Source organism: Theobroma cacao, chromosome 5 (assembly GCF_053813885.1).
Source record: "Theobroma cacao isolate CCN51 chromosome 5, ASM5381388v1, whole genome shotgun sequence".
In the NCBI taxonomy this organism is placed as follows: domain Eukaryota; kingdom Viridiplantae; phylum Streptophyta; class Magnoliopsida; order Malvales; family Malvaceae; genus Theobroma; species Theobroma cacao.
Window position 1 is genome coordinate 1,387,192 of NC_142643.1, and position 16,682 is coordinate 1,403,873.

The window sequence follows — 16,682 nt, forward strand, 5'->3', positions numbered from 1 at the left end:
GAGGCCAAGAGTTGGCCCATTGTTTGATTTAGTCGCAGCCCAAAGCTTACAGACACGAGACCAAGTTGTCATTCACAAGGAAGTTTCACCCTTTTTTTCTATGGAAAATTGTTACTGGACTTTGGGCTGGCACGAAATGGCAGTAATGGCCTTTCTCTGTTTAAGTTCCTGCTCTGTTTAGAATTTCACTGCAAATTTTGATTCTCCAATCAGGATTGGGCAAACTTGGTAGTAAATCGATATTGGAAGTTACCCTTTTAATCTAAGCTTTTTACTATAACTTAGGTCAACTAGATTAATCACAAACTCAATAGCAGATGAAACTAATGCGAGCAAGCCCCTTTGTCATACACGCCTGTGATCAGCAAGAAGCCAACAGCCTCCAGTTTCAGTGAAAGATAAAGTTGATTCTCTGCACATATGCAAATAACTTGCAATTGATTTTCTTTACATTTTTAAACAGGTGGCGGCATTTAAAATACCATCTATTTCTATACATACAATTCAATTAGTGGTTTCAGTAGTACTTTGATGAGTCTCTGATTTGTGTCTTCCAGTTGCTCTTATATAGCAGATAACTGCCACCAGGAAAGTTGTGGCAAGACCTCCAAGGATCACACCACCCCCGGCAACAGACTTGTCCACGGAACGGTGATGCTTTTGTAGGTGGATGGTCTGCCCTTCGACACTCACATTTTCTCCATTGTTTCGTTCAACGGTAGCCGCAGTTTGACCTGTGGAGGGGCTTTCTCCAATCCGGTGCATGTCCTTCTCTGGTTGGGGAGCTTGGGATGGACTAGAAGCTGGTGCACTGCCAAAGGTCTTGACTACTTTGGGCTGGTGCTTTCCAAGTTTCCTTACTGTGGGTGCTTCAGCTGTGGTTGGTTTTTCATTGTTGTATGGAGCAGGTGCTGGAGGATGTTGGACATCAGCTAAACTAGACCGGAGCATGGTTTGAGCATTCTCACTAGCCACGGCCACAAAAGTATTTACCAAGATCAAGCAAAGAAGAAAACACTGTGCCATTTTTTGAATCAAAGTGGATGATGGGTTATTAAAGATGCTTCTGTCTTATGATCTTATCGAGTCTGGTTGTGGCCCTGTGGGGGGTTTGGGTATATATATATACAGAAGAGCTTGCTGATAAACAAATCCCATATGCATGAGGTCGGATGGAAGTTTCCCATTGCTAGATTCCAAGCATAATTTATTACGATTTTCTTCATCTCTTTTTATGGAGTTGTCTGTTGAGTAGGGGATATTGAGGAAGATACACGTGCATGCATTAGGATATTAGAATACAACTAAGGCTTTAATCAAGGGGAGCGAGATCTCTAATATGTTTATTTGTAAAAGTTTGTTAAGCAGTATGATTGACTTAATCATAGTGATAATTGGGGTGGGGGGGGAATGGATCTAATTTCTGATATCTGAAAGGGAAAAGCTGCTGAAAAACCGATGAAAGGCAGCATTTGGGGTATCAAGAAGGAAATCAGTACTCATACTCTGAAACTTCCAGCCTTGCATGGTGGAGAGAAGGAGTTATGGAAGTGGGAGATTGCGACTTGGCATTGCATAACTCTTCAAATTAAGCCAAAGCAAGCATGGTTAATCTTGAATACCATCTAACCTTTTGGATCGTTGCACTATTATTTAGCTTATTAAACAGAGGGTGATGTTTCCTCTACAGGATAACTCAGCAAGTCTTAGATTAACAATGCAACTTAAACATGTCTGATAGATGTTGTTCGAATGTTGGCACAACAGTACGTTAATTAAGTTGATTCGGGCATTCCCCTGAAGATGTCTTTGATTACAGGGAACATTTTGTAAATTCCCATTTCTTTCCTTTATAACTTGTCCTGGAGTAATCTCCGTCAAGGACATAAAATTTAGAGCAAAATGGTTTAAACAAATGGTTCTAACAACATGATGTAAACTTGAAGAATTACAAGAGACCATCTCCTGTCTGGGGAAACATTCAAAATTTCCATGACCTGCTGCTTGAGGTTTTTCAGCAGACAATCGTACATTTACCAGTGTCGACAGTTATCATTGCAATCATTTCAACAAACCACATCAAGTTTTGCCCAAACATGTCTAATGCAAATCAACCAACTACACTTATTTACAGATGCAAGAACTAATAATGGGGTTGATTGAATGATATGGGAGTTGCATATAATGATACAGGAATAAACATATATGTCGGTAGTGTTGTAGCAGGGAATCACTTCACAAAGAAATGACCATTAATTTCACCTAGGAACTTGTAATCTAAGTTTGCGGTAGGATGCTCCAAAAACTTGAGACAGAACGAGGGAGCACATGGTACTTTAGCATAGCAAGCTTATGCTGCTATTTATTTCACTAAATTAACAGAACAAAACAAGGGAATAAAATAATACAGATGCTGTTTGCATGGGAACATCTTGGAGAGAGAAGAACCCAGAGCAGAGTTTTATTTGAATAAGGAAGGTCCTGTCAGTTTACTGTCTTCAGAATTATTATAAAACATGAGCTTGCATTAGGTTGCCAAACCATAAGTAACCCAAAATTGTTTTGCTGGAGATCCTGTGCCAGCTCATTGCATGGTGATGGTCAATTCCAGTGGGGCAATTACACGTGCAATCGGATTGATGGAGGCCTGACTATCATCACCTGCAGCGGTCTTTGCCCAGTTGGGATAAATTTACTCGCTGTCAGGTAAAATATGATCTGGTTTTCCACCGGTCTCGGATCCAGGTTAATGAAATCCAGCTCAATCCGTACAGGATACAGTACACAGCAAGAACCATCACGCGTCTAAGCTCAATTTCTAAATGTTTGAAACTCTTCCCTAATAAGGCAACTTCAGTCAGTAATAGCCTCCAAAGAACCCTGTTGTCAAGTTTGGAACCCTTCCTAAATCAAACCAAACGAACAATATCATTAGCTTCTGTTTCTCGGATTGCAAATGGCTTCCTTCATTGGTTGTCAAACGACAAGAGACTACAGCTCCTCTGACATGGCCACAGACCCTCGGCTAATTATTATGCTTCGAAAGATGGCACATTACAGGTCTGATCTCAGCCTGGAGCACCAATAATTTGTGTTTGGAACATGTTTTGCCCTTCCTTAAAATCCAGGATCAACTCTATCCCTCCCCAACCAGTCCAATTGAAGTTATAGATGTTGACAGACAGGTTACAATTAGTGTGCAACTTCACATTGTGGGAGTTACCTAGTTTTGACTAACTATGAAGAATTTTATCCTTTTCTAACCTGGAAGCTTCACATGATGCTATCATGGTGACTGAAGCACCATGTTAAAGAGAAGGGACAAAGCAAGAAAGGTATAGCTAGCTTGTAGTAACAAAAACAGGGAACAAAGAGATTGCGAATGGCGTTGCTCAACCACCTTTGTAAGACATACAAGTAATTCAGTCACTGTTAATCACCTTTTCGGCTGTTTCTTTGACATAATTTAATCACACAGGCATCCCTTAGTTCAATCAGAAGAGTAAGATGAGAATCAAATGGAAAAAAACCTCTTTGCACCAGCCGGGAATCGAACCCGGGTCTGTACCGTGGCAGGGTACTATTCTACCACTAGACCACTGGTGCTCATTGACATCCAACACCTCTAGTCTCTGAATATTCATGTATTCATGGATAATCCCTGCTCAACCCAAACCACAGATCCAATCTTGTACCGTGCTTCAGGCAGCTGTTGCCAATTTGTTCCCCAAGGCCACAAAAGATCAGTCTTTTTACTCCTTTCTTTTCTCCAAATTCAATGTCGTCAATCCTGAAAATGCAACTCTCAATCCCGGCCACTTCTCAAAGCCTCTCCTTCTCAAAATCCCTCCTTTTCCCAACTCCCCTTTTCCTCCACACAAAACTCTCCAGCCTCTCCCTTCACACCCCAACCCGACCCAACACTGTAATCCGCATGGGAGGTGGCCCCAGGACTTACCCAGGTGGAGTATCCAAATGGCAATGGAAACGCATGCAAGCCAAGAAAGCCAAGCAACTCCTCAAAGCCCGACTTGCCCGTGAACGCCACATCTATGAGATACGCAAACGAGCCGAGCTCCAAGCCGCCGTCTCCGAACTTGAACGTCCCTGGGAAGTCGTTGAAAAAGCACCCAACTTGTTCTCCGTTTCGGCTGACGAGCAAGTTAAAGTCTTGGCTGACAGATTCCAGAAACCTGGCGGTTTCGATATGTGGAGTGACAGAGATGGGCCCCAGTTGTTTGACACTGTTGATGGGTTGCCTTCCGCAAGGTTTTTTCCTAAAGGGGTTGTTCATAGTGTTAAACCGTATTTGAGAAGTAGAGAGAGTGATGAAAATGCTAAGCATTTGGCTGATAATAAGAGCGAGGAGACCGAGAATGAAGATGGTAATTCACAGAGAAATGGGAAAAGGAACGGTGTTAAATGGAGGAGGAAAGGGATGAGGAGAATGTTGGATGCTGCTGGGGAGGGTAGTTTTGATGAGAAGAGAAGTAATTTGAAGTCTGAGGTTTATGATGTGAGCTTGCAAAGAGATGGGAGTTATGGGATTAATAAGAAAAAATGACTGAGACTGGTAAGATTCTCTAGGCAGCAAGGTAGATAGGCAGTGCTTTATTTGGTAATGTTCTTCTTCTTCTCCAAATTGTCTCACTTTTTCCTGGATGAAATGCTTTTAAAGGTGTTGCAATTTATTGTGTTTGGTGGATGAGACAATGTTGAATGTACATTTGTATATATTATATTGAATGCAAATAATGATAATTAGTTATTCACTGAAAATTCCTTACTATCTCTAGTTTTCTTTTGTATGCTGAAACTGATGCAAGTTTGGTCTTAGTTCAGTATTTAGAGTAGATAAGTTCAAGCAGCTAAAAGTTTTGATCGAGTGCTTTATGCTTTATCAAAACTTAAACGGTAGTAATCTATGAATTATAAGCATTCTCACTTAAATTTATGCCCAAGTGCAATTTTCTTTCTTGCTTGTTTCTTTTTCAATCTTGTCAAAAGTAGATGAAGTAAAGGGATTAAAGATAATGAGCCAACATTCCAATGTACAAATTACCAATTTGATTGAAATTTGTTCTGATTTTGACCTTGTTGCATCTGCAAATTGCTTTGATCAGTAGGTAATGAATTGAAGCCCACTTGAATTGCTTGACGTGGTTGACTGAATTGAGTCATACCAATGTTTCTTATCGCTACATGCTGATCAGCTAGAGGTTCAAATGATGAGTAGGGTTGTGTGTGAAATCTATCAAACTCCCAAGTGAAGTTTAAGCTTTACTTTTCCATTAATTCATTATGGAGAAATGTAGCCTCTGTTTTGAACGAAAATTTGAGGTCTGAAAATTTAAACAGGACAGGGTCCTAGATAACTAGTCATAACCAATGTAGAAATATATTAGTCCACTACATCTGTGATGTAGTGTTAGTTATTAGATTATGGAGAGATGAGATTGAGCAGCTGCAGAATTATTGCAAATCACTTGGTCTTAACAGGTTGAAATGCACCACAAGGATTTCTATACATAGTATTTTGAAGAACTTTAAACATTCTGATCCTGCGCTATTGCCAAGTCTACTAGAATATTTGTTGATTAACATATCATAATGGTATTATGGGCTGGAAAGGTAGTTCAGATGAGCATGTTATGAATTTGGTGAAAATTTGACCTCTCAGATTTTTGATTGGCCCTGCAAAGTGTGAAAATGGTTGATGACTTGGCTCTTGATCTAGTGATGGTGGAGGCTTTGCATTTCTCCACCCTTTGTCATTCCAAACAGGTCAATTGTTGATATGATGCATAAACGCAGCTATTAAGGTTTGCACTACAAAAATAGGCTTATCATGTTTAAAGATCTGACATCATCTTTCATATAGGTGTTTGTGATACATTGCTGCTATAAATCCAGCAAGTCACCATCATAGGTGATTTAGATAACTGTGACGCCTTGCTTACTGGGAAGAGTTGTGTTTTTTGAGGTTCACTGGGATTGGAGTGATTGCAACATGTTCTATAGGATCAAAGTAACAGAAAGAAAAGCTACCTAGAACTGTCATAAGGATTTTCTGTCACCATCTTATTCAAGCTCAAAAGGTTTCTACAAATTTGTTATTATTTCATTTGCTGTCACATACTGGATGAAGAGTTTGTGTTGACTCTTCCTCACATATCTCTAACCCTTCTCTATCAGAAAATATACGCGCATGCAGATGCTAAATCTGAAAGGATAAGGTTCATAGATGTTGAATTGGCACTAACAAATTGCTGTTTTTTGAACAAGTTGTCAATGGTCAGGAGCAGTCCTTTATTCCTCAATGTACACTGTAGATAGAGGGAAAATTCAATTTGTTCTTATTAGAATAGATCTATCCTACCACTAGAGTTATTCCTTCTTCGTACTTGGCATGATGTTCAAACATTCAACCAATAAAACCATTGCCCTTGCCCTTTGGAGCTGGTAGGTTTCATTCCACTGGAAGAGGGATTGCCTGCTCTCTTTTCTGTGTCTAAAATGACAGCGAATCTCCTTCGAACCCCATTTCAACAGCTTCCCGTTGGTACCTGTTAAAATCAAGGCAAATCATTATAGCGGCACTACCCGCACTTCAGAATGTGTCCACACTTCACTTATCAACATAGTCAACCAGCACCCACACTTCCAGCTTACATTGCCCACCTTTTCACGCCTCAAGCACGAATAGTTAGTGGGTTTTCAAACTCATCCTCTCAACACCCATCCAAGTCAGCCCTCGTGACCCTCGTGGCCTGTTTCCTTATCTATCAGCGTATCTGCTTTATCAGTTTGTTCTTAGGTTATATCTTTGGGCCAGGCCGACAGAACAAGAACTCGGATCATTCTCCTTCTTTCACTTGTATTTTCCAATTCCCAATGTTCTTGTGGCATTGGCTTCAGCTGGGAATTGTGGAATGCTCTGTTAGAATAGTGGAAAAGATAGTTGAACTTGAATATATCAGTTTGATAACTGTAGCCTATAGCTGATGCAATTATTTATTTGATCACTATGAAGAAACTGGGCAGGTGTAATCATGATCATGATATGCCACTTTCATATGTCACCAACAGTAATTTATTTAGGATTAGTTTATATAGTTAGTCAAGATCTGATCATCGGGAGCTTCCTGATTGAACCACTTAGCATGGTTAGCTTGGTCAAGATCTTGTCGAGGGCCTTACTACAAGTAGCTGCATCAGCTGGTGCAATGAACCATACTCCTACAACCGGACGTGGTCTTTTACAATATCATGAAATCCTTGAAACTCCGAAGTTTGGAGTCCTGTGGCTAGCAAGGTGGCTCCTGGATTCAATCTTGTTCAAAACTTGAGTGAATTTAGTTCGTGAACCTGCTTTTTCTAACTGATGTTTGGGCCCGTGAATATCAATTTGCTTATCATCAATCACCATTCATATACATTAATGATGATGAATACATCAGGAATTTCTTCCATAGAAGTAAACTACCAAACCCAGAGGGAAGATTGGAATAGACTATAAGTAGATTCCCACAAAGTAACAGGAAACGCATTTAGTGAAAAAGGAAGATTCTTTGTCATTGTAACACTGTTTGTTAAATAATCCCTGCAAACATAGTAATTTTTCCTTTTTAGTTTCTGGGTGTTATTCCGTGTAATACTGAAATTGCTTTAGGGAACCAAACGAAAGGGGATCCCTTGACGTTGCAATCTGAACGCAGTGGGCATAATAGGCAAGAAAGAACTTGGGGTAGTGGCTGATGGGACAGTCTTCTTCTCTGGAAATTTTGATGGATTTATCTTCTGATTAAAGGCATTGCCGACTCATCATGCAATTTCCTACTTCCCCTCTGTGATGCCTTTTTGGTGATCATGGGTCATTGTTTTATCGATTTAACAGCAAGAAGATTAAAGCAACAATCTTCTTTCTTTTTGGAGGAAATTTGCCAAACAAATCTTGAAGAATCACAAGATTTGGATTCCAAATTACCCACTTGTTGCTGTTTGATTGCCTGATGTGCAGTAAAAAGTGAGATTAACACAAAATGTGGAGGTGTCAAGTCAGTAATTTTTATCGTGTTTCGTTAACACGTTCCATCAGATTTCACGTATAACATCTGTTATATTTCTGTTACGAGATAATGACTCTATTGAGTAAAATAAAAAAACAAGAATTCAATTGGATAATATTAGAGATTCAATTGCAAAAACATGTGCAGTTAAACATGTTTACCGCATGCATCATTAGACTTAAAAATTCAGCAAAGAGTTAGTAAACTGTGCTAATGAATTCCATCGTGAAATTATGATATTCAACCATGGATTATAAAGTAAAGAGGAAAATGATGTTGGAAATTCAATTGCCCGACACCTTTCTTCCCCCAAAGATCACCAATCAAAAGTTGGGAATTCGTGGCAATGTAATCAAAAGCATGCAAGAACATCACAAATCTGCACGTGAAGAATAAGCGATTCATTTTGAAGATCATGACGCTTTGATTGACTAGACATGACTTGAACAAAATAAAAGAGGAGAGCAAAGAGAAAGAGAAAGACAACAACCCCCGCATCCAGGGAGACACCCCTTGGCTCAGCCTTACTTATCAGATACAAAAGAGGCAAAGCAGAGCACATCAGGAGAAGAGACTAGAAAAAGATGAAAGCCACTTTGGTCTCAAATCATGGCCATTAGGCATAAAGTAGTACACTAATTATCCTTGAATTGCCTTCAGCTGTTTCAATGATTATGTTATGCTAAACTGGAAGATTATTCATCTAAGTACTTCAGCATTTAGCCTTATCTTGTATCGATGACAAGCGGGTGTATTCTTTGGGTCAATTCAGTTTTGAAAATTAGATTTTATTAAATGTTTTAGATCAAAGTCAGTTCAAACGTCTAAAATTTCAATGATAACGTTAAAATAATAACAACAATCATACAGATTATAGACTAAATCAACAGAATCTATTAACAGACAAAATACTTAAAAGTCTTCTCTTTAGAGTGATTGGAATTTGGAAATGGGAATGCCGCCATTGTTGAATCTCAGATTAGAAATGGTCCCATTTTTTTTTTCTGTGGTACAGAGAGCAAATAAGTCCATAAAATCAAAGAGAGAACAAAATCTCAACGCTTGGTCCTGAATCCCTCTGGATTTCTACTTGAAAGCAACATCATGATGAATGCATGTGGCTCATGTGTTAAATTCTTCCATGCACATATAGAAGTAAAGCAGAATATATCCGTCAATAATGACATTGGCACTCATATTTTCTTAAATTCCTCCTTTTCGTATGAACATGCATAATGTGTTACATGATAATGATACCCCCAATGGCTGGAAATACAGCTGGTCTATTGAAACAATGAATTTTGAACCTTGGAATCGAAAATTTGAACATCAAAGGTCGAACTCATTGCCAGTTTTAGTTTAGAAGAACGAATTTGAAAGAAAAAAACAGATGGTGACCTGCCAGAATTTGCTCAAAGATAATTGATGCTGGCAGCTGGGGCCGATCCTCTTTTCTGCATGTAAATCATTTCTTGTTAACCACAGCTTTCCTGGGGTTTGATTATGAAGTGCTAGACATGTGCCAATACAAGAGGGGAACTATCAAAGGAGTAACTAACCCCCCAAAAAGGACAAAAGAAAAAAGATCACATGGTCCATATTGCATACGGAAAGTTCACCATGACAACACCCACCATCCTTTGCTTCAGTTGAATTAATGGTTCAGGCAAAGGATAAAGTCCACCAATCTTTCCTCTTGAAAAGCTTGCTAAGTTAAGTTGAACACATTTTGGTCTTGTCAAAACATTTTTAGTATGTAATTAACAGTACTCTCTCTTGTTTATTTTAATCTCTTTGATGAATGTTGAATTATGATGTTCTATGGGGAGAGTGCTCAGACCACCATGGAAAAAGGTTTATGCCATTTAATCAACCACAGCCACTCAGACCCCCTCATGCCTCTGAGATATAAAGCAGTTGACATCAGATTTAAATAAATAGTTGTTTTATAATGGCATTGAGTTTTATTGCAGAGTTGAATTATCTGTCTGATCTTTTCAACTCATCCTCTAATTTATATCTTTTGGCTTGTGTTCTCTTTGGGCCAAGTGTTTATTATTTAGTATTGCTCCATTTTCAGCCTAATGATTCCAAGAGATAGATAAAAGATCATTATAGCATGACATGAGGACTACATTTTTTTTCTTAATAAAAAACATTAATGTTCACATGTTAAAAGAATTTGATATGAACAAATAAGAACTCAATTTTTTCTTCCTTGAATATATACTTCAATTTCAAATCACTGATATGCATGAAGTGTTATACTCACACTATCTTAATTGAAAGATACCTTTAAACTATAGTTTGCAGTATTTAAGCCAAACCCAAACATGTGAAAGTTCTGCAATCTCTATACAAATCATTTCCAATATGCTTAACCACCCATTTTGGAGGAATTTAGGTGACATAACTGGGTGCCACTAAGGGCATCTGAGAATATAGATTTGATTAGAAAAGGAAGCAATTTCTTCTTCTCTCTTTTCAGCAGGCATGATATCAATATGTCACTATTTCTTTAGTAGTTGAGAAAACTATTTAACTTTATGTGGAGGGAAGAAAATGGGCCATTAAGCTTTGGAAATGATCTTTTGCTTTACACGTTCTTTAATTTTTAATGGTTTTTTACTGTTTATTTATAGAGAAAAACTCCATTTACATCTTTTATGATTTCAATTTTTCTCACACGACACTTATAATTTTTTTTAATTAACACTCTGTGGATAGCTTTTGATCCCACAAAAAGTGAACCTATTTGTTTAGGTTTAATGGTATTTTTGTAATTTTACAGAGTAAAAAATTATCCACAATGTGCTAATTGAGAAAAAAAAATATAAAATATTACATGGAAAAAATTGAAATAACGAGAAATGTAAGTGGAGTTTACCTTTATTTAAATTGTTTATATTAATAATTATATCATTAGCAATTAAAATATTAAGACGATTGAGTAAATGTGACACATGCTAGGATTATATATATATTTCTTATCAATACTATTAGTCATAATCATGAACTTAGGACTAAGGATTAAATATTTGGGTCTAAGAGGAAGGAGTATTAACTACTACCACAAACAAAAATTCTTTTAAAACAAGACAAAAAAATTAATTATTATAACTTGTTTAATAAACAGAAGACACTAAAAGACCTAGTGCTTATTGTTGTCATTACTTTTGTAAATTAGAAAAGAAAGCTCACTTTGCCAGAGATTCGTATCTGGCAGAATCATATTCATAGAAAGTTAAATTAACTTAGTAATATCTCCTTTTTTCCAAAGAATTATATTAATTAACATATATACATGTAAGTAAAGTAGATATGGATAAACCCATAAAGGAATTAGAAAGAGTTCCCCCTTAGTATATAATCTAGCTGGTCAATGAAGGAAAAAAAATGAAAAAGTAAATTTGGTTGACTGAAAAAATACAATATATATATATATATATATATATATATTCTTTTACTAATAAAAATTAATGGGCATAAAGCACTGCAAAAGCAATTCATTCCTCTATTATATATATATATATATATATTATACACTATCAAGAGCTATAAGGGGGGATTGGGAATTCTAGTTTTGACACCAACCTTTCTAATACAAAATTAATTTCGTAAAAAACCCAACAAAAATTCATCAAAATATTTGGATGAAAAATTAATGTATTTTTTTAATATATATATATAAAAGTATAGACTGTTAGGTTAAACTTACATTGTCGGTGTAAAAATTGACAAATGAGAAAAGATTTATGCTGACCAATTATTCAAAGCCATATTGGAAGGAAACAAACACATTTTCTACTAGCTAGTTTGTGGCTTTCGATTATGGAATATAGTTTTGGATATAGACATTCACTAACCTATAGACCTTAGTTTTTTTCCTTTTTTTTTGGGACTTTGGTGTTGATGCCATTCCCATCTTTATACATCATATAACCATGACGTTGTCAGCTGGACGGAAGGATATTTCTTTCCACCAAACAAAACTTCTCTAGAAGGGAACTAGTTTTTATCCCATGTAATCTAACACTGTATTTCTATATTTTTTTTTGCTGAGGGGGGTTGTGGTGGATAAGTTTATCCTGTTCTTCTTTCGCACTACAGTGAGTCAACAAAGTAAACCTTTTCCCCACTATAAAACGAGGTACCAGGCATAGCTTTTTCTGCCACAAATCATCTCTTAATTTCCCTCTCTTTTTAGCATAAACATAGTATCTCTTTCGCTATTCTGTGTTGCTATTTTTTTGCTGCTTTTGTTTGCTAGAGAGGCTGTAGTGAGTGAAGATGGTTCTGGAGCAGAGAAAAGGAAAAGAAATGAGAGATGTTGGTGATGAAGAGAAATGGGTTTATGATTCTTCTGTGGATCATAAAGGAAGAGTTCCACTTCGAGCTTCCACCGGTGTTTGGAAAGCCTCCCTCTTCATTATCGGTAAGGAATAAACCGAAAGAAAACCTCCCCCCCACTATCATATATATCGTTTCATGCCATAATATAAAAAAAATAGGACAGCCATGAGGATTTGATTCTTTTGTGTCTTATCCATCCTTTGGTTGCCAAGACAAGGCAAAGGAATTAAAAGTCATTTCAAGAATTTTCTTTTCTTTTTTCCTGTTGCTGCTTCTCCTTGGGGGGTGTTTCATTGCTTTAACCTAAACCATTGACAGTTTGCTTTGGCAATGCTACAAATCCCAATCCTCTTGCCTCCATTTTCTTACAATTAAGCAGTTCTTTTTCATCTCACTTCATCTTTTCTGAAGAGTTAAGGTTGTCTTTAACCGCTTCTTGCTTTACCGTAAATTTTTGTGCTAAGCTTGGATTTAATGCTAAGGCATGAAATTACCCCCTTGCTTTTGCTTACATGTGAAAACCAGTGTTTGTGTCCAGATCCTAATTAAGAACCCTGGGTGTCACTTTTGGAGTGTAATAACTTGCCAATAATCTTTAATTATAGGTAAAATAACAGTAACTTGTTTGGGTAGATGTAATGAAAATCTGAGAATTCATCATGTGCATGGTATAGAGGAAAATTATCATCTTACATCATTTATGATATGATTTCATTTTCTCTTTTTCTTTCTTGAACATGCATAATGAGTGAAAGTTTCAGTAGGTGATATTTGTATATATCACACCTATTCCATTTTTTGTCCTCGCATTTCTTGTTTGTCCTTGTTCACTATGACTGTGAATATACAGTCATATGTTCTAGTTAAGAAGTTTCCAAACAAATCATTTGATTAATAGTAATCGGTAAAGGGTAGAGAGAGCATGCATGATCATAAACCATGATGATAATTTCTTTGAAGTCCTTGATGAAATTAGAGAACATATGTATGTTCAAATTCAGGTATATGCTATAGTAGCTAGCCAGGGTGGATAAAATGGAATAGAAAACCAAATATAGGTATAAACCGTCATTGATATTTAGCATATCAAGTAGCAGTAAGAAAGTCTGTTTCACATGATTCCCATCCATGCGGTCCTTGTGACAAACAGAAGAATATTTTTGCAAGTTTTCAAGTTGGGCAAAAGAAATGGTAGCCATACATCAGCTTATGGAAATAGTGTCAAATATACGTAGTAAGATACCAAAGGTGGAAGGTGGGGGAGCCACTGCAGCACTGCTGCCATTCTAGTATTCTGCTGACCACACAGAAGCAAAGACGAAGGTCATGTACAGAGCTTGCATGAATACTCTTTAGGATCAGTGAAAGTGCCACAAATAAAAATTTTCTTGGACTTGCTGCCTTCGTTCCGCAAATGGGTCTCCTGTTTTGAACTGCCCTCTATAAATTTGACATTCCAACACTTTTGTTTTGGTTTTCCCTCTTTGCTTGAGAGTTGGGGTTTGATTTAAGCACAGTGCAAATTTGATATAATTGGTTCTTCAGTATGTGTAATTAAGTCCACGTTAAGAAAACTAATAGTAGAATTGTAGAAAAGGCCCTACTGCTTTTTCTGCAGTCAAAGGGCAGCCTTTAATTTGCAACAAGAACAAATGCCTAAGGTCCACAGCAACAGCTCAAACCATAGCAGGTCAATAAGGGGGAAAGAACATGCATGTCCCAGATTATAGAATAGTCTTTATCACAATTATTTTGACACTGATTTGCATTCTGATTTCAACCCAAATAAACATTTAGTAATAGTTACTGATTCATTGAACCAGATGATAACAAGTACTACCTTTCTTCCCTGACTAATTCTACATTAAAAAGGTAAAACTTTTTTTAATCTTATGTGATATTGATTTCAGCAATCGAGTTCAGTGAAAGGTTGAGTTACTTTGGGATAGCGACAAGTTTGATCATTTACCTGACCAAGGTGATCCACCAAGACCTCAAGACAGCAGCAAGGAGCGTCAACTACTGGGCTGGGGTCACGACACTGATGCCACTACTTGGAGGGTTCATTGCTGATGCATACTTGGGCCGGTTCTCGACGGTTCTGGTTTCATGCATCGCCTACCTTTTGGTAATGTCATTCACGGTTATATTCCACTCTAGAAACAGCATTGCTTCAGTTTATTTTTGTCCTTAAGACCAAGAGTAACATCTGATAAGTTCAAAGCTACCATCAAGAAGATATATTATAAGTCGAAGTTAAAATCCTACTTTAGACAGTTTTGATGGAGGACTTAGTCTGAATAGGCCCATTGAACAATTGGGTTTGATGGAGGACTTGTTTATTCAACAATCACATGAAAAGCTGACCCCATGGGCTATGCCTAGCCCATAGAAATTCATCATCGAAATTCTGTTCTTTTTCGATGAATTCTTCCGTTTACAATATTCAGAAGCAGTGTTTGAAAATTTGCTTATTAACTAATCTTTCATTGGGAAAAAAAAAACAGGGTTTGCTTCTCTTGACAATGTCCTGGTTTGTGCCAAGCTTAAAGGCCTGCGATGCTGATGTGTGTGATGAGCCTAGGAAGATTCATGAAGTGGTCTTCTTCCTTGCCATATACTTGGTCTCCATTGGAACAGGAGGCCATAAACCTTCATTGGAGAGCTTTGGAGCTGATCAGTTTGACGATGATCACTCTGAAGAGAGGAAGAAGAAGATGTCCTTCTTCAACTGGTGGAACTTTGGCCTTTGCTGTGGACTCTTATTCGGCGTCACTGTGGTTGTTTACGTGCAAGACCATGTCAACTGGGGGGCTGCAGATATTATTCTGGCCTTAGTTATGGCTTGGTCGCTGTTGATCTTCATTATTGGACGGCCATATTACCGTTACAGGGTGCCATCAGGAAGCCCATTGACGCCAATGCTACAGGTTCTTGTAGCTGCCATTTCCAAAAGAAAACTGCCTCACCCATCCAATCCTGCAGACTTGTACGAGGTTCCCAAGTCACAGAAGGCTCAGGGGAGGCTTTTGTGCCACACCAAGAAACTTAAGTAGGATAGATACTTTGTCTTTAATATTGATAATAGAATTCCCCTCCAATTTCTAATTAATGCTGTGCCTTTCAGGTTCCTTGACAGAGCTGCCATTATTGAAGACAATGAAAATTCAATTGACAAACAGAATCCCTGGAGACTTGCAACTGTTACCAAGGTTGAGGAGATGAAGCTTGTTCTGAACATGATTCCCATATGGCTAGCTACCTTACCTTTCGGAATTTGTGTAGCACAAGCTTCCACATTCTTCATCAAACAAGGGGCCACTATGAACCGAAACATTGGCAATTTCGTGATTCCGCCAGCCTCGATCTTCTCTCTAGCAGCCATTGGCATGATAATCTCCGTAACCATCTATGAAAAGGTCCTCGTACCAGCACTCAGGAAAACAAAAGGGAACGAACGAGGCATCAAAATCCTCCAGAGAATTGGTATAGGAATGGCTTTCTCAGTAGCTACAATGGTAGTTGCAGCCCTGGTCGAGAGAAAGAGATTGGCTGCTGTGAAAAAGGACCCGGTACATGGCTCCCTCTCCATGAGTGTGTTCTGGTTAGCACCACAGTTCGTCATCATCGGTGCTGGAGACGGGTTCGCTCTGGTCGGCCTGCAAGAGTACTTTTATGACCAAGTTCCAGATTCTATGAGAAGCTTAGGCATTGCATTTTACCTGAGCGTGATTGGAGCTGCAAACTTCCTTAGCAGCCTGCTGATAACACTTGTTGATCACGTCACAGAGAAAGGAGGGAAGAGCTGGTTTGGCAAGGATTTGAACAGCAGCCGCTTAGACAATTTCTACTGGCTGTTAGCAATCATGACCATGGCCAACCTGTGCGTCTATATGTTCCTGGCAAAGCGTTACTCCTACAAAAACATCCAGAGTTTGGCTGTAGCTAATTGCAATGAAGAAGATGATAATGCTGGATCAATGGCCTGATATTAATTATAACTCGTTGAGCTTATATAAATAAGCTAATTAATGCTATTTTTTAGCATTTCCTAGAGTAAGTTAGTGTTCAAGTAAGGTAAATTAGTAATATATTTTAGCATATTACTGGTCTCTCATTTGATGTCATTTTCATAATTTAATTTACACCATGTGTTCAATTTAACATTATTAACTAAAAATCTTAAATCATAAACACTATATTTTAATAATAAAAATAAATAATCTACCAGAAAAAGTGACATGTTAATATAAAAAATTT

The 16,682-nt window shown here is 37.7% G+C and overlaps 3 protein-coding genes and 1 non-coding gene across 4 annotated transcripts; 2 read left to right on the plus strand and 2 right to left on the minus strand.

The window, feature by feature from the left end:
* Nucleotides 1-408: 408 nt before the first annotated feature.
* LOC18597662 (uncharacterized) lies at nt 409-1,074 on the minus strand. The gene has a single exon (XM_007026812.3). The coding sequence runs from the start codon at nt 1,024-1,026 to the stop codon at nt 505-507; it is 522 nt and encodes a 173-aa protein (XP_007026874.3). The 5' UTR covers nt 1,027-1,074; the 3' UTR covers nt 409-504.
* A 2,461-nt stretch (nt 1,075-3,535) lies between these two features.
* On the minus strand, nt 3,536-3,606 carry TRNAG-GCC (transfer RNA glycine (anticodon GCC)). Its single transcript has one exon. It is a non-coding gene; the product is annotated as a tRNA-Gly (tRNA).
* Nucleotides 3,607-3,706: 100 nt separating this feature from the next.
* EMB1513 (copper ion transmembrane transporter) lies at nt 3,707-4,779 on the plus strand. Its single transcript, XM_018120700.2, has one exon. The coding sequence runs from the start codon at nt 3,779-3,781 to the stop codon at nt 4,562-4,564; it is 786 nt and encodes a 261-aa protein (XP_017976189.1). The 5' UTR covers nt 3,707-3,778; the 3' UTR covers nt 4,565-4,779.
* A 7,304-nt stretch (nt 4,780-12,083) lies between these two features.
* On the plus strand, nt 12,084-16,534 carry LOC18597665 (Major facilitator superfamily protein). Its single transcript, XM_007026816.3, has 5 exons — nt 12,084-12,219; nt 12,340-12,504; nt 14,333-14,550; nt 14,930-15,474; nt 15,550-16,534. Exons 2-5 carry the CDS (start codon nt 12,360-12,362, stop codon nt 16,409-16,411), a joined length of 1,770 nt encoding a protein of 589 aa, XP_007026878.3. The 5' UTR covers nt 12,084-12,219; nt 12,340-12,359; the 3' UTR covers nt 16,412-16,534.
* The last annotated feature ends 148 nt before the right edge of the window (nt 16,535-16,682 follow it).